The 22,420-nt window shown below is 33.2% G+C and overlaps 3 protein-coding genes across 4 annotated transcripts in view; 1 reads left to right on the forward strand and 2 right to left on the reverse strand.

Annotated features, from left to right (window-relative positions):
• LOC115449120 (transcription factor kayak) overlaps positions 1 to 5,136 on the reverse strand; it is a 38,018-nt gene extending 32,882 nt beyond the window's left edge. Inside the window, exon 1 of the mRNA XM_030176842.2 lies at positions 4,668 to 5,136. Within this exon, the coding sequence (XP_030032702.1) occupies positions 4,668 to 4,799 (132 nt within the window). The 5' untranslated portion in view covers positions 4,800 to 5,136. The remainder of the gene's footprint in view (positions 1 to 4,667) is intronic.
• Positions 5,137 to 7,059: 1,923 nt separating this feature from the next.
• Positions 7,060 to 22,420, forward strand: part of LOC115449121 (transcription factor IIIB 90 kDa subunit) — a 55,425-nt gene continuing 40,064 nt past the window's right edge. The window contains exons 1-4 of the mRNA XM_030176845.2: positions 7,060 to 7,210; positions 7,292 to 7,518; positions 8,168 to 8,392; positions 9,112 to 9,216. Coding sequence (XP_030032705.2) covers positions 7,305 to 7,518; positions 8,168 to 8,392; positions 9,112 to 9,216 — 544 coding nt within the window. The 5' untranslated portion in view covers positions 7,060 to 7,210; positions 7,292 to 7,304. The remainder of the gene's footprint in view (positions 7,211 to 7,291; positions 7,519 to 8,167; positions 8,393 to 9,111; positions 9,217 to 22,420) is intronic.
• On the reverse strand, positions 10,588 to 20,017 carry LOC115449122 (BTB/POZ domain-containing protein 6). 2 transcript variants are annotated; one of them, XM_030176846.2, is made up of 7 exons: positions 19,911 to 20,017; positions 15,736 to 15,896; positions 13,091 to 13,372; positions 12,820 to 12,967; positions 12,446 to 12,662; positions 11,461 to 11,826; positions 10,588 to 11,377 (listed from the first exon to the last, which is right to left on the reverse strand). In XM_030176846.2, the coding sequence occupies exons 1-7, from the start codon at positions 20,015 to 20,017 to the stop codon at positions 10,880 to 10,882; spliced, it is 1,779 nt and encodes a 592-aa protein (XP_030032706.2). In that variant the 3' UTR covers positions 10,588 to 10,879. The 2 variants fall into 2 exon arrangements, with proteins under 2 accessions (XP_030032706.2, XP_030032707.1); XM_030176847.2 differs by lacking the exons at positions 15,736 to 15,896; positions 19,911 to 20,017 and adding an exon at positions 13,602 to 13,815 and having other exon boundaries at positions 10,880 to 11,377.

Here is a 22,420-nt window from a genome sequence, read left to right on the forward strand (position 1 = left end):
TTATTTTTCTGTGATCAATTAAATAATGAGCCCTAGGCCTTGAAGGCCTCCTTTTTCCGCACTTAGCTTAGCCCGTAGTAAGTCTGGGCGTTGTGCGTGGAATGCCAGCTATGGGTCTAGTCATAATTAGCCCTAAGTCAATCCTTCAATAACCTGGAATATACACTCATAAATCAATTTTGCCCAAAAACAAATAAATTTAGAATATTTGAGTGAGTGTTCAGAATGTGCTCTTATGACATAATATACGTATGTCCAGTTGTGACTTGGAAAGAACATAAATAGTTACTATTAAGACATTATTATATTGAATAACAGTTACACATGGCACATTTCTAGTAAAACAGTGTACAGTCATTTAACTGTTTCTTGTTAATAAAAATAAAAAACTGTATATTTTCCCACCGCCGCGCACGGGCCTCCTTTACTAATACAAGAGAGCCTTTATCCATCATGCTACACGTATTCGGGTTAGAATTCACTTATTAATTATAATAAAATTTGTTATGGAACGATGTTTCGTTGTGACCAAAAGCACGATGATGTCAATTCCCAGATAAGACAATCCTTCCGCCTTATCACCAAATAATTATTTTTTAAAATAATCACTACTTTAAATGATAATATTTAATTTTACGTGAAATCACAGACAACAACAAACAATTAGCATTTCCACCTTACGCCAACTATTACGTCAAGTTAACATGAATGGCGAAATAATAAATATTATGTAAGAACTAACTTATACTCGTCTCTACCAATAACTAGAAATAATGTACCAAAAGTGGGTTTAGTACAAAAATTGGAAGCTAACGATAGCAACTGAAACCTCGCTCTTCCTGAAATTGCTTATCACTTCAATTCGTAGAACCAACCACGATAAATAGATGGAAGGATTATGGCGGCAAAGCTTCGGCGCCTACTCGAAGGACGGTTCACTAGAGAATTTTTGGTGACGAACATTACTGTGCCCTAATGATATGACATTATAGTTGTTATTGCAATAATATTCGGCTACATAAACAAAGCTTCGGTACATTTAACAATGCTTCGAAATACCTAAGGATACCGCTCAATAGTCAGTATCATTACGTATAAGGAACAAGGATACAAAAGGATGCCTTCCCGTGTCCCGCCAGTGGGCGCAAGGCCCTCACAAACATAGTAAGCGTGGGCTTCCAAGCATACGACAAAGATATATTCAATGATAATATATATTATTTATATAAAATATACTACATTACCCAGGTATAAACCTAGGCTGAAAATAATGAGTAATATATTTTTTTATATCATACTTTTAAGGTGAAAGTAATCATATTATGCAAGGATTAGAAGGTAAGGCTATACACAGACCAAAGAACTTTTTCAAGGACTTTGTCAAAGTTAAAACGTAATATTTGTTTCGCTTCGTATTACTCAGCAGCTAAATTTATCAAAAGGTGACTAATGAAGATAAGTCGCTTCATGTTATCAATGCGATATGTATTATCAGTTTCATAAGAATCATATTTATCAAGTACGGTTTCGGGAAACAGATAAAAAATATATTTTCGAAAAATAGGTACTATGGTCACTGTTATAAAACTAGTGGGCTTGGCAGACATTCTCTTTCCACAGACCACCTCCTTATACGCAAACCGCTTTTTACGTAAACTACCTTTCATCTTTTTGGTCTCAAAAACAGCGTCCTAAATTATCCTGATTTATGCTGGAACTAACTAATCTCACAAGAATTTACATAAAATCGATTACGTGATGTTGGAGGTATGGTGTGTACAAAAGAAAAAAAATTATACAAAAATAGACAAATTGCCAACATGCATGAGCGCCGGGAGGTGGGTGCAAGGCAGTGCACCTACACCCCATGTCCGAGACAAATCACAATAATAATATCTGAATGAGAATGGGAATTATCAACCACCAAGTTTTTATTCTGGTTTAGCATAACATACAAACGCAAGTGCGATTTTCATTTAAGGCGATACCTCAAGGTCCATTTTCATACATTTTGTTTCGGCTTTAATCTGGGTAACTAAACAAGTATTGGCAGTGAATTTATACGTCTAGTTAGTGATAGTTTCGCAGTTGAAGAAAAACGTGGATAATGGATATTTCGGCCTTTAAAATTTAATATGACGAAATTTTAAAGGCAGAAATATCCATGATTATTAATTATTTTTACATTTTTCTTCAACTGCGAGAACTAATCACTAACTAGACGTGAATTTAAATTCTTTACTTGCCAATACTTGTTTAGTTACCCAGATTAAAGCCGAAACAAAATGTATGAAAATGGACCTTGAGGTATCGCCTTAACAAAAAAAATATTTCAATGATGTTATGTAGTACCTACTATAGTATGTATATGCAGATGCACATCCCTAAAAATAATATTGATGGCGCCCGTGCCAACAAGGCCCGTCTTTTCCTGTTGATTCTTCAAAATTATTCTTTGTTACAAGCCTTATTCTGACAATAAGGAATAGAACAAAAAATATCCTACAACCAGCCAAATTCTCAAAGAACAGACCAATTCAGGGGATAAGTTTGGTCATCAACAATCAAGGTTGTCATTAAACCATTACTTGATAACTCACAATTATTTTGAACGTTAAAGATTTCACACTTGTATAATTACAAACCAATTATTCAATATTTTGATGCATGAAAAGCAATCTACATACATACATAACATCACGCATTTTATCCCCGAAGGGGTATGCAGAGGCGCAACTAGGGCACCCACTTTTCGCCAAGTATGTTCCGTCCCATGATGTGATAGGGGGCGAGCCTATCGCCATATCGGGCACAAATTCCAGACTCCGGGCTGATACTGAGCAGAAAAACCCAAATATCACTTTGCCCGACCCGGGATTCGAACCCAGGACCTCAGAGCGCTGTTGTACCGGACATGCAATACAACTACGCCACCGAGGCAATCTAAGTGACAAATATACTGAAAATTAAATAAAATACACATTTTTCCACAGCTCCAAGACAATTTTAATATCATTCAACAATTTTTTTGTAAAATAAATAGTTTAATTTTTATGAATTTGCTAATCAAAATCAAAACATTATATCACTATATTTAAAAGTTTACTGATTGTCACTCATATATGATTGCCTTCCAAGTGCTGATTTGTATTATCATTGTGACTATGCCGGACAAAACTTACAAAACAATTTAAAAGTCGTAAAGTAACATAATTGCTTGTAAATCATGATAAATTTAATCACCCTATTACTAGTTTTCAAAAGATTAAAAAAAGTGAATAGGAACGATATTTGCCATTTTTGTCAATAAAACTAGGTAGTGCAAACAAAAAAAAATCTTTATATGTTCATAGTACATTAGCAATAGTAACATAATATATAAAGCCTAACCAGGAAAATAAAAAACCTTTGAGAAGACCACTTTTGTTTTAAAGTTAACATTGTTAGTAGAATTAAGGCTATATTTTTTAATTATCTTCTTTTCATCTCAATATTTATAATCTCTGCTTTAAATATAACTGAATATGAGAAAACCTATTGGTAAAGCACCACATATTCTGTCCATAAACAGTTATATACAGAAATTACACAAACCAGTCATAAAATTGTAATATAGGAAACAAAGCTTTGTCACAAAGTTGATTAAAGGTGTATGAACACTGCCAATAATAACACTAGTACTCTAAGTAGTAATAAAAGTGATAAACGAAACGGCTAATGTTGTACTATTCCTCAGAAAATACATTATAAATAGGGTGAACATGTTCACAACAAACTCGCAAGCAAATTTAATAATATATCCACATATTTACTTTGGCATATAATCTTTAGGTGTCTTGAAATTCTGAGAAAACGTACCTTGGATTATTACAGTGTGCCACATATTTTTTACACACTCTACTCTAATGGATGTTCCGATAACAAGTTATCGAGTCAAACTCGATAAATATTAAGGTTTACTTTTGTACCTTAAAAAAACTCTAGATCTCAGCTTTATACATTTAACAGTCTGCCAAAAGACAATATGTCACCAGCATGTGACATAAATATCTTGAAAACACAATCGTTAAAATACAATTGTGGTTTATGTAAATGGAATTATCAACTCCAAAGCAACTTTAACCACATATACCAAGGACAATATTTACAGCTACCAGCCTTTTCCTCTACTGACATGTATTTATTTAATTATATTGGATTTCTAGAGTAATCTGTGTAGCGGTATACTTGAATATAAAAAAATAGTAAATAACTTTTTGTATAGAAGATCCTATGAAGTTACTCAGTATCGGGTATATTTCAATTTAAAATACAGTATGTGTACTGTGTGTGTGTATTTCTAAAGCATTTAAATTAACACATTTCTTCATGCAAAATATTTTATTCAGTGATAAAACGCGATAACATTACCTCCTCGATTCTGACAACTTTATCTTAGTTCTAATCTATTTGCCGTACTGGCAAATAGTTCGCTGTATTGTGTCATCACAGGCAAATAGAACATTTCTAGGAAACCGAAAACCCAATGTAAATACGTGGGTTCAACGCGGTAGAAAAGTTTCAAATTTTACGAATGTAGACGGTAGAGAACTTCAAAAGTTTTGACAATCGCTTAAAAAAGTTTTTTTATAACTTTGGATTGTTTATGTTTAAGTCTCGCAACTTACCGTAAGCAAGGATCTGGACGTTGGAACTGACGAAACAAAATCATTTGTTGAAGACCCCTGCGAAGACTGGCTATCGCAAGAGAAATCAGATTGGTTCGAGTGACTATCACTGATTTCCAACTTCATCGTCATTAGTTCAGATTCACACAGTCCGAGATACACGAGAATGTGATTTACGTAATTGCACAACACGTACTTATTATCTAAATGATCAACAAGTTAAACTGTTTGCAATTCCGCGTATCTATCAAACACTGCGAAGTTTCTTTTGACAGTTCACTTATGACATACAGCAACGAAATCAAAATAAAGCGCCTTGAAAAAGATTATCCACGAACGCGAACACAACAATGATGACTCATCATTTGCAGTATGCACACAAGCGATGACGTAGTCCTCGCTTTGGGGATGCCCTTCTCTCCTAAGAATTTCTTATGTGGTGTTACGAAATGTCGTAACCGCCTACTTTTATCGCATGCGACAAGACTTTTTGTTTATATCATCATACTTCTACCTTAACAAAATGAGGGATGACCTCACCGTCTAAAAATACTGTATCGCGTGATATTTGACCAATAAGAGTGCCGATAGTCTATGACATCACTCGAATTTGGAATACCTGGCGAATCACATAGCGGCTTCGAGCTTCGTACAAATGCACTACCACGTAAACTCGCATAAAATTCGTTTTTTGGGTAACTATGTATAGAACGTGAATATGATAATATAAACAAAGTTCTAAATAACACTTACTACGAATAAAACTGTAGACACCGTACGTCGTAACATAAAATCAAAATATTAGATAAATTATTAGAAAGTAGGATATATAGTCATAAAATAATATTGCAGGAAGGAAAAAGAAATTATGTATATAGTTACCTAAACAGATATTTGGGCGCTTTTCAATTATAATAATTAGTTTTACATTTTATTTCATGGGCTTAGGCAAATAACAAAGTGTAAAAAACGTTTTACTTAGGTATTAGAAAAAATAGGGGACCGGCCTGTGTTAGATTTTGTACATTATTCTATATGTTATGGTTGATAATACGAAAAAGAAACCCTCCTGCGAAAACTGCATTAAAATTGGTTAAAAAATGAGCCAGTAATTAATATTTCAAATATTACTACGTGCTGAAGTGGGCGCGAAGTGGGGATATCGCTTCATCTCTTTCTTTCGCACGCGTCGTAATGCCCGATGGTCACACGTGGGTATTGCGCCTCTTTTCTGTTTCTTGTTACTTACCCCTTCTATCGAAGTTAAAAGACTTATAACTTGTTGATTTTTTACCGGATTTAAATAATTCTTTCTGTGTTATAATTTATATAACGTAAATATTTGATAACAATAAAAAACAAAAATGAGTCCGGTCCCCTATTGCAGATATAAAATGATAGGTTTATATTACTTGAAAAAGTACTTGCCATAGACCTAACGGTTTATTTTACTGTTGCGTATAGCAAAAATGCTTAATAATATGTAACCTATGGGTGACTCTTCTCCATTTGTATCTCAAAAGTGGAATAAAATGAGCGAAGTCTATATAGTATAGTTATTGTACTATACTTTTTATTGATTTATGATTATTGAAGAACTCAAACATTTTTTAATGATGTTGTGTGAGGCCGATCTAAAAAGAAACAATTTATCTTTATTTTATCATAGTAATATAATAAATGCGAAATTTTATGAAAATGGAAATTTTTCCTAGAAGTAAACACAGTAATAATTGATATACTTAGATGAAATTTGTATATGAGCTACTCATTGACACATGAGTAGCCCATTTTCTTACACGGGAAAATGTGGATTACTTTTAATGAACTGGTTCTGGGGGCCTACAATGTTTTGGAGACATCGCGGGAACGGCTTTCAAGCGGACAATGCCGCGAGCAACACCCAATTATGTGTAAATATAAGTAGATTTGTAATTCATTAATACAGATTGGGATTAATTGAAAAATGATTTTGAAGTAGTGTGCATTATTATTATCTGAGGATGAAAAAGGGAAAGAAATGTATTCGCAGGTAGAACCGGGGGTTAGAGCTTGTGAATGTAAATATTGGAAATGGATTATATTATGCATAATATGATTATACATTTTAAAAAGATTGTAATAATTATTAATAAGTTTTTAAAATTTACTTACGACAGCGATATGTTACAAAACACATTTTTTTTTTGTGTTTTCTTGCTCGAAAATATGTTTGTAATAATTTAATAACATAATAACTTGTATTATTTCTATAGATGAAGCGTGTATTGGATTTACTTGGAACAGATGTCAAAAATTGTTCCATTTACATAAAATAGTATATCTAACATGATGATGACATCTGTTTCATTTCATATAATGCCTTATCCTCTATTTGTTTCTTTCTAAATTGATAAATGTAAATTTTTATTAAATTTCAAGGGGTTTGTGGTGATTTGTGCTACTGTTTGAGAATTTACGGTTTTACAATATTATTATTTTTTTATGTATTCCTTCATTATTGTGAGAAGTACTTTTATGAAATAATTAATATTATACAAAAGGTACGAAGTAGTTTCATAATTTATGCCGACATGACCGACTAACCTTATTGTGTTGTTTATAAAGTGATGTTTTTGAATCAGCTGCTTCAGCACTATGTCGGGGAAGAAATGTAAGCATTGCGGCTCGTCAGAAATCGAAGTAGATCCGGCACGTGGAGATGCTGTGTGCACGAATTGCGGCACGGTGCTGGAGGACAATATAATTGTCGCTGAAGTAGAATTTAGGGAGAATGCTCACGGTGGTGCATCTGCAATAGGACAGTTTGTGTCAGCGGATACTAAAGGCGGTGCTACTGGTTTTGGCAGAGGTAAGATTATCTTATAACTCAAAGAGACCACTATTTTTGTATATAAAGAATCGTAGGTCGATAATATCTTCCGTTCCGTGTATTCACTAATTTACTAAAGAAACTACACCCAGCATTATGGTACGCTTACGAAATTGTAGACAAATTTCTAAAATATGTTAGCATTACTTTGGTTGTTTATATTTTTTTATAATGTGGATATTGTTTCATTAATTTCATAATGAAATTGCCACTAAAATTGTTCATTCTCTACATCTCCTAAAGTCCACATCATATTCATTTGCAATTAACACTATTAGATAGATAATTAAATATTTTGGTATTTTATCATTTTCAAAGAACCTAAAATTCATTTTTTAAAGTAAATATTTGTAAGTCTGCAAGTTCCCACCTGTTACTTGTGAGCCATAAAGTATGGAACAGATAGTCAAAGCAGCTTGCTTGGGAGAAGGCCTTACAATAGTAATGATGTTAGCTTCTGTTAAGATTCCTTAAAATTAGTTAAACATCTATATTACACTATTGTCACATTCCACATTGTTGCTAAGCTAACCATAAAGCATAATATATCAAAATATTAAATTGTTTTCAAAAGTTATTATGAAGACAGGAAGATGAAATATTAAATTATGTCTGTTTTTTTCCAAAGCGTTCAATGCCGGAATTGGTCAAGAATCAAGAGAGATTACTTTGAGAAAAGCCAGAGAGAGTATAACAGGTTTATGTCAACAACTTCGTCTGAATCAGCAATGCATAGATATTGCATGTAACTTCTACAAGATGGCGCTGAGCCGACATCTCACTATTGGACGTCCAGCAAGTCACACACAGGCTGCTTGTGTGTACATGACATGCAGAACTGAAGGCACACCCCGTATCCTTTTAATTACAACTTATTTTATAATTTTCTTTACAAGAAAGCCTTGTGATTAAATATTATTTTTTATAGGCCTGCTCCATAATACTTTTTAGGTAGTAATTTAGTGTTAAATTAATTTAAGACGCAAATAAACTTTGCTCCAGCATGACAACCTGTCACTCCCTATATCCAAGCCTGGGCATTATGTTTTAAAAATCTACCCAAATAGACCATGTCCTAGATTGGGCATGGACATGGGCTACTTTTTATCCCAGTAATTTGCCCCTTTAGGAAATTATTGAATTTTTATTCTGATTTTTAATGGACGGTGCTATCTATCAATGTCTAATTAGTATACCGGTTATTTCTAAAGGAAACTAAGCTACAATAAAATAATTTAACTACAAAGAAATTTACACTAAGAACTAATATTTAAAGCACAATGTATACTAGTTTGCCTATTTTTATACAGTAAAAAATCAATTAAGATTCTTTGTCTAAAAATAATTGTCTTTGTTTCTTATAGAGGCTACTTTTTATTATAGAAAGTGCATCTACTGAGAATTTCCATCCAAGTAAAGGTTTAATAACTTTATCAATGGCTTCTTACCAAGCCAAATATACTGGTAAAGGAGAGATATCAATAAAATGAATAATAACAACGTAAAATCGATTTAAAATTAAAAAATATATATTATGTTTATTTTCAAATGTTCCTTAATAAATCATACCAGATCTACTGATAGATGTGAGTGATGCAGTCCCGATGTACTGTTACCAACTAGGCCGCAGCTACTTCAAACTGTCAAGAGCTCTGTGCATCAACATTCCACCAACAGGTAAGTGCCATTTTATTAAAAAATAATATTTTTTGTAATGTAATTCTTATGTGCTCAATAGATTTTTATTGCAACATCTGAACCAACTTAGGGGGAAAATTAACAATATATTATGATTCCCTATTTAGCATACCAAATATTATTTTTTTTATTTTAATCACATGTGGTTTAAATATCAAACTCCAAAAATGTTATCGAAGTTATCACATCTTTTTTTATTAGACGAAAGTTTACAAAAGCTGGTGAAACTCTTTGCTGGTGGTAGGATATATTTTATATGTATGCGCCCGAAAGCGACTACCGTACACAAGGTCTTAACACACTCCATATTGCCCACGTGTGTTGCGTTCCGGGATCATTCTGTGTACACTCAGTTCCAGCAAGCTGGCATAATTGTGTCGACTGTCGAGGGGTAGGTTGTGTAGTTAAGAAACACGTGAAACACGGATAAGATAATATTGAACATTGACAATCACAATGTCATTAATCATCTCTCCTCAGTGGACATTCTATTGGACTCCACTCCATTTTCTATCAGGTGCAGTGGGGTCACTTGGGGTCACTGCCGTGTCTAAAGGCACCTAAAGTTAGTCAAGTCAAAAGCCTTATGCTTTGCTTCATAATAATTTTCGTAAAGGCAGAGTTGCATCTGAGTATTCCTTATTAGGATTTTAGGTTTTCCATTTTGGCGCAATGATGCCACACTTATAAACGCATAAGTTTGTGTTAGGTGATAAAATGAATTCTTTGTTAAAGTAGATATGTTCTGACTACAATTTCTTTTTATTTTTCTGTTATAACAAAGTAGCTATCTATTATGCTTGCTGTAATACGGACTTTGGTTTTTATGAGTAAAATAAAATTATTTGAACTTATAGAAATATTTTCACCAAGGATTTATAAATAAATGTTTTAACATGGTCAATATAGATGACGGACCTACTGTATTTTATTAGGTTTCTATGAAAAAGTGGATGGGTACTCTTAATTACAAAAAAAGTATTTTGAGCGTATCTCTAGTTCAGCTGTAGGTAAACACAACTAAAAATAGAGATACTCAGGTTCATATAGTAGGTAATGCATTATTTGTGGCAACACAACTATTTTATTTTCTATCCTAAATCATGAAATTTTAACCTTATCATAACAGTATTGTAAACTTTTTATCGATAATATGTCTTAGACATCATGTTTGTATCAACTCTATGTATAAGTTTTCTATTAGTAACTGCATTTACTGCTGGAAATATGGGGAATAAATGAATACAAACCACACTTTCATAAGCCATCTTTCATCTTCTTTATTTTTAAAGGAATAGTGTATATAAATAATGTTTATATATTTGTTGTGTTAAAATAATTAATTCACAATTTTAGCATCATTATTTTATTGCAATGAATTTTAAGTATAGGTCTGAAATCTAGGAATTTCTAGAGAGCTATTACAACACCCATATCACATTCTTAAGGTACATATCTTAATGCCTATTCAAGTTCAACAATATACACAAGAACTTTTAAATTTCAACAAATCAATTTAACATTTGGGAATGGTAAATATTATCTCAATCAATTCATTCTCTTGTACTTGATTGAGACAAACAGTATTAGGGCCTTCCTATCATACTGAGTAGTAATTGAGGGGACGAGATCTAGACAACTGTCAGTCCTCATTTGTGTTTGCATTTGTCATCGCTGAAGTGTTGACTGTAGGACCATAGTAGATGAGTTCTGGTATCTGTCCTCCTTGCACTCCAGTGCCATTGGTACTCTCTGAAGAACAGTGGAATTGGAATGTCACAGTACCCATGTATACTTCACTTAGACCTTCTTGTCCAAAATAGCTCAATTCACTTCCATCGAGGATTGCAGATGCAGTGTAGAAACATTCTGGTTCAATTTGTATGGGGTTCTCAAAGTATACATGGAAAGTGTTACTAGAACCATCTGAGAAAAATTTTGTATTGTTCTCTGCTAGCACTCTGCCCAAACGCTTCAGCTCTATTTTAACATTATAGTCAGCTGCACCATTTGAAGAACCATATAATCCAAATCCCACAACAAATATTCTTTTGTCCACACAAAACTGGATAGAATCACATCTGCCACGGTATCTCCATTGGTTGCTTCTGTATGCACAGGACTGGAATCTGTGACATATCTGGAAAATACAAATAGAGGTTAATTAATTATAAATATTATTAAACATGACAAATTTCAGTAGTTAAATAGTTTCATATGTACCTGAGCTTTCAGTCCAGCCCTGGGCTTGATGGGATAAGATAATTGTGGCTTACTTGAGGCAGTGAAATGCAAAAATATGTCAATAGTTTCTTGAGGGGTCAATATGCCTAGTTGAGCGGCACTATTTGCAAATTCTTCCAAAGACATTGTGGGGAATCTAATTAAATATATGGCACTTCCGAGCATGGCTCTTTTGTTTGTTGGTGTAGGGTCAATCTCTCTTCTAACACACTCAGAGTGTGCCCAAGCCAGAGCTGCTTCAAACAGATTGATCTCTTTACAGTTAAGTGTCTCTCTTGCTAATACGGACTCAAGTGTTGAAACATCAATGTCCACAAATCCTTCTGAAGTCAGTGCCATCTCTGCCTATAATAAAATAACTTGAATTACTAGAGGTGTGGGATGATTAAAACTGCAATACAATTTGTTATTTACTTTATTCAGATCTCTATACAAGGAAATATTATATAAATGTTACAAATTTGTATTATACACACTTGCATGCTCATCACACAATATTCATAAGACATCAACTAAGCAAATTGTATTGCAGTTAATTAATTCATACAGCCTGGGTAATGACTAGAAGTATAACAGGAGTGTTATTGGAATGCAATAATTATTACTATCAAAATATGAACAGTTAGCAATAACATTTGGTTACATTCCACACTTACATCTATATCACAACCAAAATGGAGTATACATCTTAATTAGTGGCACACATTGTTTCTCAATACAACTATAAGATCTATTTCAATAAAATATAATTAAATTAACTTGAAATTTGTAACTGTCATGTAGCTCCTTAATTTTAATGGTCAAATTATTAATTGTAAATACTGTGAAGGTTTTCAATGCTGTCCTTACTTTCTGGACTTGAAATATTTCGACTGGACGACTCAGACAGCTCCATAAGTAGACTACTGTAGGATGATGAGGGCTCAAGGCACAAGGTTGTTAAATTCTCTGTGGACTCACATACCTGGGCGTCAATCACTTCCCAGCATCTTTGCATCAGCTCTGGCTCTTCAAACAATCTTGACTGGCTCAAAAGTAGACATGCGTTCTTTGCTGTCAGACTAGTTTCCAAATAATTGACACAAGCTTTGGCTAAATGAGGCACAATGTATTTCTTTGCAACATAAAGAGTTGACAATACTGTATCCGCTTCCAATTGTATCTCATCACAATAGATATATCTGAAAGAGAAAATGTCATTGTTAGTTTTTGTTATTCAAAGCAGCAAAAAATATTGTAAATAAATTGATTATTCATTTAAAAATAATGTAAGAGGCCAGGGATAATTCAATTTATATTGACTGGGTAGGTGTAATATTATTTGAAAAGTGCACTTACTTTAAAAGAGTCAGGAAGGCTGATGGTTCCACATCAGGTACCTCAATTTCCTGCTTACATTCCGCCAAGCCTCCATAAAACATAGCATAGAATACAGAACTGGCAGTGGCTAATACATATTTGTGAGCTGGTATCACTTTAGTATGTCCTGAAATTAATAAAATATTGTTTTATTTAATTATATTCAAGAGTTTTATGATCATGATATAATACACAGTGTTTAAAATATAATAGTATCCATTTAGTGATAATCAGTAATGTTGGAACACACCTGGTCCTCCGACTATGAATGTGATATCCGACATAAGCTGGTTGTTGAACATGGCTGCATTCCGTTCCCGCACAGTGGGCTTAGTGGCTTGCCAGTTAGGGTCCAATGTAGCAGTGCCCGGTGGCGGAGCGGGCGATACCATAGGAGATGGGGACGTGCTGGTAGATCCACATGGTGACGGCGGTCCGCTGTAGCATTGAGACACCTGTGTGCCTGTCTCGCGCTGAGACACCGTGTGCGGGGGCGACAGCGACAATCCGCCACCATTGTTAATGTTTTCTGCTGTAATTGTAAATTAGATTCAAAGTTACGTATAGGTGTCACATTAGTTGAGCATTGAACCGTTAATTAATCCAGGTCATATGGCTAATTATATCTCCGTCTCTCGAACCATGACATAACGTAATATAATTACTAGGCAACTCGATGAACCTGTTTGTTGCCCTTTGATACTTCGCAAATTGTCTTGTTTCAAATCGCACACAAGAATCAATATTTACTAAACGCTCACCGTTCATCCAAGTGTTCGTTTGCGCCACTGACATGCTATCCCTACTATCCTGCAACCTTTTTGGAGGTTTTGACACAATTCTAGAGCACAAATTCGACATAATGAACCAATGACCTTACAATGTTTTTAAAATTATAATCCAAACATTTGGGCCGCGAACTATTAGAATGTGACGTCAGCCATCTTGTTTGATGGCGAACTGTGTAGTGTTGCAATAGTTCAATTTATAAATATTCCGAAGTTTGCTACATTATGATTACATAAAAATCTGGGAAATATTTTTTTTATATTTGTAATTTTTTTTATTAGAAATAATTAATGCGTGCAACATGTTTGAAATTCAGTCTTTCGGCTTTCTTCGTTTTGATATTTGATGTTTTATTTCGTACATAAATGCAACTATTCGTTACAATATCCCAGTTGGAATTTTATTTTCTTTATTAACTTTATTGTTTGTAAGTTTTAAGGTAAATGTGTTATCGATGGAAAGGTATAGGCTTAAACAATATTGCGTTATTATAATTTGTTTCGAATTGTTTAAATTTTAATATTTTATTTGAAAGAATGTTTACGTTTTAGTCTATTATTTTTGTTTTACATAATAGGTACAGTTACTATCAAGATATTTTATTGATGACTAGTTACTATGTTGTGAATATTATATAATATTGCACATAAACGTTCAGTGAGTTCAGTTATTACTCCATCAACGTTTAAATATTTTACTCAGCTTTAATATAAATTTGTTTGTATAAGGCAACATTGATACGAGGTCGTAAAAACAAGCTCGACTGGTATCTTACAGTGTTTCCACTTTGACGGATTTATCCCTCTTTCGGGGCGAAATGACCTAATTTTGTATGGGTCAAAGAAATTCTGTCAAAGTAAAGGATTTAGAGAAATTAGGAAGTAAAATAGAACATAACGTTTAACAAAATTTCTTCTAGTAAACACGACTCAATTTATTACTTAATGTTTTATGACTGTAATATTTTGAAAGAAATTTAATTGATTTGTGGTAAAACTAAAGGTTATATTGCCGAGCGCAAGGATCGCCGTTAGGCAATATAAAATGTTGATCCAGCAGAAGAAATCCTATAGAAAAAGGCCTAGTATTACTTAGGTACCAATTTTATGTTATTAAACACAAGAAAAGGTATTTCTATAATATGTTCCCTCAATAAGATTTTTTTAAGATTTTCGTGGGGATTGAAGGAATTTTTCTTATAAAATCTAGGGTAATATCAAAAACATAGGTGGAAACACTGGTATCTTGTCGTTCTTGTTCGTTCGGAAAACATTGTGGTATGAATATAAACTTGAATTATAATTTGTCGCCCCGTGGTGTGGATCTTTGCAAAGAAACACTTTTTTTTTTATTGACGAATAGACAGAGATCTTAAATATTATAATATATTTTCTCAATTTTAATGAACTCGTAATAACTTCTTATTTTTACGCGAATGTTAGACATTGAAATAAAACTATTTACGGAATATAGCGCGGTCACTTATATTTAGTATTATTTTCTCCCGGCGTTTCGAAGACTTTGCATCCTTCATGGTCAGGGGGTGAACTCAGGTGTTGGTCATCCGCAAGTGAAACTTACAATATGTACCTACATTTTACAATTGTTTGTTTTTGCTGTTGACGGTCCGTTCTACGAAGAATGAGCTCACAGTGTCTTGAAGACCATGAAGGCTGCTGCTGCTGTCTTGGAAATGTCAGGAGAAAATAATAAATAACCGCGAATAAATCAATAATTATAATCAAATATTTTTTTTCTTTATGCCGTGTGATCATAACGGTCTCGACACGATGCGACTCTACTTATTCATTGCTAGACTATGCTCGTGGCATTGTACGTATAAAAGACCTTTCTCAATATACAGGGCCTACTGCGTACTTTTCTGGGATAAATTGTTAACAAATTATCATCTATATACCATTATACAAAGCTAAAGAGATTGCTTGAACGCACTCATCTCAGGAACTAAGTACTTGTTCGAATTGAATAATTATTTTAGTGTTGGAGAAAAGCTATAAGGTATCTAGGGTATTTAATTCTAGGGTAGAAACCAGTCGCTATCCAATACTAAACTTATTTTTGAATAATTAATGTATGCGTGAATACCTTGAATGTGTGGCCGCTGTCGCTGTCTTTGTCCCCGTTGTGCCGGCTCTTGACAATTTAACTCGGCAAAGCGGCCGTCTTCATCAATTAAACTCTCGAAAAAATCCACGCTGCTATTCATCGAGGTCCGGACGTGAATATGACAAGCATACCATATAAACCTGGAAGAGGAAAATAAAATTAATGATGGTGCAAACCAGAATGAGTTTAATGCGAGATGTGGGATGTTGGTAGCAGATTAATGCAGAAGTTGATGTTTTGTTTTTTTTTTTAATTTATTATGTTTTTGGGGTAAATTAGAAATAATAATGGCATCACCTCGGTATCTGCGTGTTGGGCAGTTACTTACGTAAATAATTGTAAGGATTTTTTTTATGAAGAAATTATGAGTTATTAGTGCGATTATTTTCAATCATGAGGTAGGAAGCTGAAATATACGTAACTTTTAACACAAAATTTTTAATGACACAAATTATTACTGCTGACTGTTTAAAACACATTTTTAATGAATAATAACCAAAGAGTTCTTAACTAAGTATATAATTGAATGTCTTTGATAATAACTAACTCTGCTTTTTATTTTTTTGTCTGAAACTTGAAAGAATTACAGCTAATAATGCTTATTATTGTTTTTAAATAATTGTTGCTATTCTGAACATAATTATTATGTTCAGAATAGCAACTATTAGTTAGATGTCAAAAAGCAATAACACCTACTCAATAGGTTTAGGTATTTAATATCTTAAATGAAAGGAAGCAGAATGAAACTGTGGATGTTCCGTGTCTATTTTGTTAACGGACATTTCATATTGCATATCACATTGGTTCTATGTGGAGAACTCAAATGTATTTATGAATTTATTCGATCCTGTGACTTTGCAGTTTTCTCTCTTCTAAGTCTACGGAAATTGACTAATCTGGCGTGTAAATTTTCATGAACGTTATTAAGCATAAATACGTGAATTTGAAAATTTATGGTTCATGTTTTGAATGTATTTTTATAAAATTTTGGTATTACAGGACTTTTAGATTACAAGGAATTTAAAGAAATGAATTTCTTCTTTATTGATATAATAATTTAATTAATTTCAATTTATTTTTAGTATATATTTTCTATTTTAACTCGTACCGGAATCTAAAAATTTCTAAAAACAGGGCGCGTGTTTGTAAATTTGAGAAGGCAGTTGTTCAATATTTTTTCATTATATAAGTATTATAGGATCAACAATGTAGTATGCATCGTCAAAATCGAATAATTCTCTTAATTTAAAATTATTTTTAGGGCTAAATGTTATTACAGTCTGTTCAATTTTTTTTTACTTTTTTTATGTTATAGGGGGCGAACGAGCATATGAAACTACCAAAAATGTTCCTCTAATTTGTGTATGTAATAGTGTTGTACGAGGAGCCGTTTGGAGTGAATGTTAATGACAGTTTCATTATAAAATTAATAATTTCCTAGAAAAGTATTTTTAGTACTATAAAAAATCTATGGCAACTTCTTGTGTCCTGAGAAACGTGGTCACATATTATGTTATAATATAATTAACATTAACATTTAGGGTGGCTTTACTCATGATTTATGTTAAAATAAATTATAATCTTAAACCTTTAAAAACGAAAACGAGTTATTGATCTTTTTATAATTCAACATGTTTTGTATTAAAATTATCAATTGAAATTAGCTTCAAAATTCTAATGACCGTACGTAACATGAGAAAAATAGCAAGTTGGTATATATAAGGTATCGCATTTAGCGCAGTTTGTTTGTTTTTTCAATTTTGATTTAGTTTTTAATAAAATGCTCCGTCGATACCAACACTCGTTTATGGCTTGAATATCTAACATTAAATTGGAGGTAGAATGTTCGTAGTGCCATGATCGTTGCTATTTTTACTTCTAATATTTTTTTTAATGTTATGGACAGGGTAATTTCGCCCTAAAACACATTGTCTTAAGCTAAGTTTAGATTGGCTAATTCTCGAAACAATAAATTGCCCAAGTACTTCTAAATGTGTGTACACTGTGGGGAATCTTTCGGTCTTTTGAACGCGTTAATCTCATGTACTAAACCGATTTTGGAAATTTTATCACTAATAGGAAGCTACATTACCACTAAGTTCTATACGCTCCTTTTTATCCCGGGAAAATTTAAAGCAGGACTTTTATCCTGGGAAGACGTTTTCACGTGGGCAGAGCTGCGAGCAATAGTTATATATGATATAGATAACATAATATCATATAATATTACAATATCATAATACATGCGGGCAGCTCATTGCTCAAGATCGGGATGGTTGGCGCTCCCTTGGGGAGGTCTATGTTCAGTAGTCGACGGCGACAGGCTGATTGATTCAATACATATACATAAGCTACTCGTTCTGCAAGCTTCAAAACTTATAGAAGTTATCTTGCAATAACTAAACGATACATAAACTCTTGCAGAAAATAACTGCAAGGTTAGTTCCTAATCTATACTTCGCTAGACAACAAATACGTATGTCGAAATTTTTACATAAAAAACCTGTTATCTGATACTAGTTTAGTGCGTAATGCCGCGAACTTTTCATATATAAAATTTTATACTATAGTGCCTGGGTTCCTAACCTGGGGCTAAATCAGCTATTTCACGGGGGTGACAAAGAACCTAATTATAGGATCAAAAAATGAAATGCATCAGAGCTGAATATCCTATTATAGTTAACGGAGTTTTAAAAATGCTAATACCATCTGCCACCGCCTACAGATGTGAGTGTGATTTTTCTACTTTAGTAGCACTAAAAACAAAGGCCAGAAATCGTCTCAATGGAACATGAATTGAGATGCGCTCAGTAACGTAGTTTGCAATAGAGGAGCCCTATATCTACATTTGCTGGGAGATCTTCAGGGTAGTGTGAATTTTTGGGCACCCGCTTAGTTTGATGTAGGTATGGGCCAAGAGGGAGCTCAAATCTCGGGGCCCCGTATCACTGATACGACTGATACAACGGTATCTATGCCACTGAATGCGCTTTAAGTGAAACTAAACCTTACATTAAAAAACTTTTGTATGCAAAACTATACCAACCTTCACACTGAGCCAATATTCACTAGTCTTTTTTTTTATGTTAGAGTTAGTTTCACTTTCGTAAAATGTAAATGTAACTGAGTAATTAATCCATACCTAGTTTATAATAAATACGTTAAAATTGTAGGGCTGTTGTGCAAAAGATGTTTGTGTTGTTTGTTTTGATAACATTTTGAGAGCGGAGTAAAATTAGTTTTCCACATAGATCACAGCGGTAATAATTTCGAAAAAGTTAGGAACTACTACTATAGTATATATATCGGAAATAGTCGCTTCAGGTTATCAACAAAAATGTTAATAACAAAGAAGATTTACTTATAGAATTTGTGTTCACGACCATGGTAAACATTTGGCCGAAATTTAGTACCGTATTTGGTCTACTTCTTTAGTTCCACACATGATTATGAATGGACTATTGAATTTAAATGTTATGTATACTTTAAGTATGGTCTCTTTGCTTTTAATTTTTGCCACGTTCCGTTAGATTTACCATTTCTAAATACGGTACATTTTCTATGTTCAACATAAGCAACTATTTAAATAATCCGACTTATTTACATATGTATTTTGTAACGCAAGGATCGGTAAAAAATATATTATGTTCTTACATTATTTTTGTTGATATATCAGTGATCTTATTGTATGTAAATAGATGCCTAATATGGCGCGCAAACGTATTGTCAATGTTTGCAAGTCTATATCAAATGATTTACGCTTACAAAACTGGACAGGGTGCAATAAGTTTTTGAAATAGCATTACTATTGGCATGTTCTCTGCAATGCGCATTAAAATATTATCTGTAGATTATTATAAATATACGAAAATAGGATTTGTATTCCATTAACACCTCATGGTATCACCACGATAACAATTACTCATCAAATACCCTAACATAAACACTTCGTTTTTCCGATTATATTGTTAACAAAACGATTAAGGAAGGGTATTTATTTAAAAAAAAAAATATTTTTAATGAACCATAAAGTTTATGTCATGGAACACTTGTCTTACTTCAAGAAGAAGTGAGTATAACCAATGCCGCAGGGAATGTTAATGGGACAGCATTCCGGGGTAATGTTATAGCCACAGATAAGAAACATAACAAACCGATAAACAAAGAAGACCAGATCGGCTTTGGTGAAGATCCAGCGCAGTAGAACTTTCCCCAATATCACAGGCAATTTACTAGGCGCTCTCAGAGGCCTTCCCTTCATTTCATCCTTTTAGGACACCAGTCCACGTAGCATCTCCACAGGGTAGAACGGAACTATCACAAGTCACAGCACTTCACTGATTTTCATTCTCGAATTGTTTACGTGGTTTGTTTAGGCCGCGTCAACACGCCGCAGTGCCTGCGCACGATCTAACAGAAATCAGAAGCCGCGCCCGGCGCCGGCCGTCTCTTGCGCAAGGTCGCCATAAGGGACTCTTGCACACAAAGTAGGATCGAGAAAGTAAATGATGTCATTGTTTATTAACTTGGACCATAATGATACAATATTAAATTTATCACTTTCGTATATATTTTAACGAGTTTTTAAGTGTTCCAAGTTTGCAATAGATTTCGTGTTTATTTGTCATTTTTGTTATCTAAACAATCTGTTACGTATTTATCTGCAACGCTCTGAGTACGTTAATGTCGTAATGTTATTAAACGCTTTACTACTGCTAATTCAATTTTAACTATTGAATTATATCGTCATAAGATCGACTTTCGATTATGTTTACGAAAAGAATGCAAAGAACAAATTTATATATTGATCATATAGATACTTAAAAGTCATCTATATTTTGTCTAGAGTCATTGACTGCAACATATTCCTACCTATTGCAATATAATGTGAACTGACATTTAAACCACGTATTTTTATGAAGTAGGCAACTATCGAACATCTCTTGCTTCATTTTCATATCTTTATAAAGTCAAAAATATAAACGTTGCCAAATTTAATAATAAAATTGTTTGAATATGACGAGTTAAAACGATGCAAAATAAAAAAATATATACTTTATCCCAACTTAATAGTAAACAAATGCAGCAGCACATCATAAGTGAAAAAAAAACAATACTTTTGAGTAGTATTTTTGTGAAGTTTTTGTTTATATCAGGTAATTAGTTCGTTTATATTAGATACAAGTGAGATGAACATTTTAAGTGATTTTCGATTCTTTTAAAGAAGCAAAGCTAGCGTGAAGTAGTACGAAAGATCTAGCATGGTACTAGTGCCAGCAAACACAGCCGATAGGGGTTTCCATAATTTGGAGAATTCTTTTATTTATTTAATTTAATTAATTATCAGAAGGATTATAGACTAATAACATAAATAGTAAAATAAAATAATAACTTAATTTAATTTAATAATAACACGACCCCACCTACAAATAATCAAAATATGCATGCAGGTTACAAACACTAAATATAAAATAATATCACTACGAGACCGTAACAGTTCCAGTAAACAATAAGCAATAATGTTTGGGGTAGGATTGCTTTACACATATTTACGGTGAAACAGAATAGATCAATGTCAAGGTTCAATGGTAACTCATTAAAGGCTTTATAACTTCGTGAAAGACAGCATTATGTCTGATAAGATATCAGCAAACATCTCAAGGCCCTCAACATAAGAACACTACGCAAGACCTTGCCACTCCTAAAATTTGTTCCGAATGTCATGAAGAAAAAAATGCTTCAAAATAAAGTTGAAAGTCATCTCAATATTGTTGTGTTATTGTAAATACAAGTTAGATATTTTTTAGGTAAAAGTATGACTAGGGCAAACGTCATGATTGCCTACAAAAGGAAGCAATACCTACAAGAAGTCATTACTGCAAATTTCAGCATGATACTGCATTGAAGTTATTATGTAGACATTAGATATTGTCTCATAATGGCCAGTAGGTTGTTGTGCGTTGGTTACAATGAATCGATATATGTGTACTACGTACTAGATTTGGCATTCCGAACATTCACTGTGTTCAACTGAATTGAACTGCATTCTCTTTAACTGACTTTAGTATGGTCAATATTGATAACTTGTGATTGTGTACGAAGTGGCGCTCATGATATAAGAGCTCGAGTCTAAGTGTAAACCTGGATTTGAATGAAAATACTCGCATTATTCAAATAAGTAAAATTATTTGTTGTTCAAGTGAATAAATAGCTTATAACAGTGAAGTTTTGGTTGCCATTTTAGTTCAGATTTTGTACAAATAGTTTATATGGACGTTCGTGTCTACAGAATATAAGTCAATGTAATGATGTCTTTCAATAACTTGTCATTTCCCATTGCCATTATGACTCATTACCTTCGTATATTTAGTTGCAACCATAGATATTTTGTATCGTTGCACCTTATGGTATAGGTTCAATAATTTTTCATGCTCGGGGATAGTATAACGTGAAGGGAACGGACCGCTGACAGAAAGGTCGCGATCAGATTGCCGGGCGCACCTTTGGGTTTTTGAAATAACGTGTGTAGTTATGGTTAATATTGATCGATCGTTTTAATCTTAACACAAAACATCTTAAAAATGTTGGTACCTGAGAACTGTTTATTTAAATCGCTTGTGTTATGTTTTGTTTTGGATGAAGTCTGTCTTTAGTCATTACGTGA

This window comes from Manduca sexta, chromosome 13 (genome assembly GCF_014839805.1).
Source record: "Manduca sexta isolate Smith_Timp_Sample1 chromosome 13, JHU_Msex_v1.0, whole genome shotgun sequence".
NCBI lineage: Eukaryota > Metazoa > Arthropoda > Insecta > Lepidoptera > Sphingidae > Manduca > Manduca sexta.

Bases quoted from the DNA above. Each gene is read 5' to 3' on its own strand.
- LOC115449122 (XM_030176846.2), bottom strand. From the start codon at position 20,017: ATGAAGGGAAGGCCTCTGAGAGCGCCTAGTAAATTGCCTGTGATATTG. The intron at 15,897-19,910 runs GTTTGTTATGTT...TTCCTCTTCCAG, and splicing joins CTGGTCTTCTTTGTTTATCG to GTTTATATGGTATGCTTGTC. The intron at 11,378-11,460 runs GTACATATGAAA...TGTATTTTCCAG, and splicing joins GGGCTGGACTGAAAGCTCAG to ATATGTCACAGATTCCAGTC.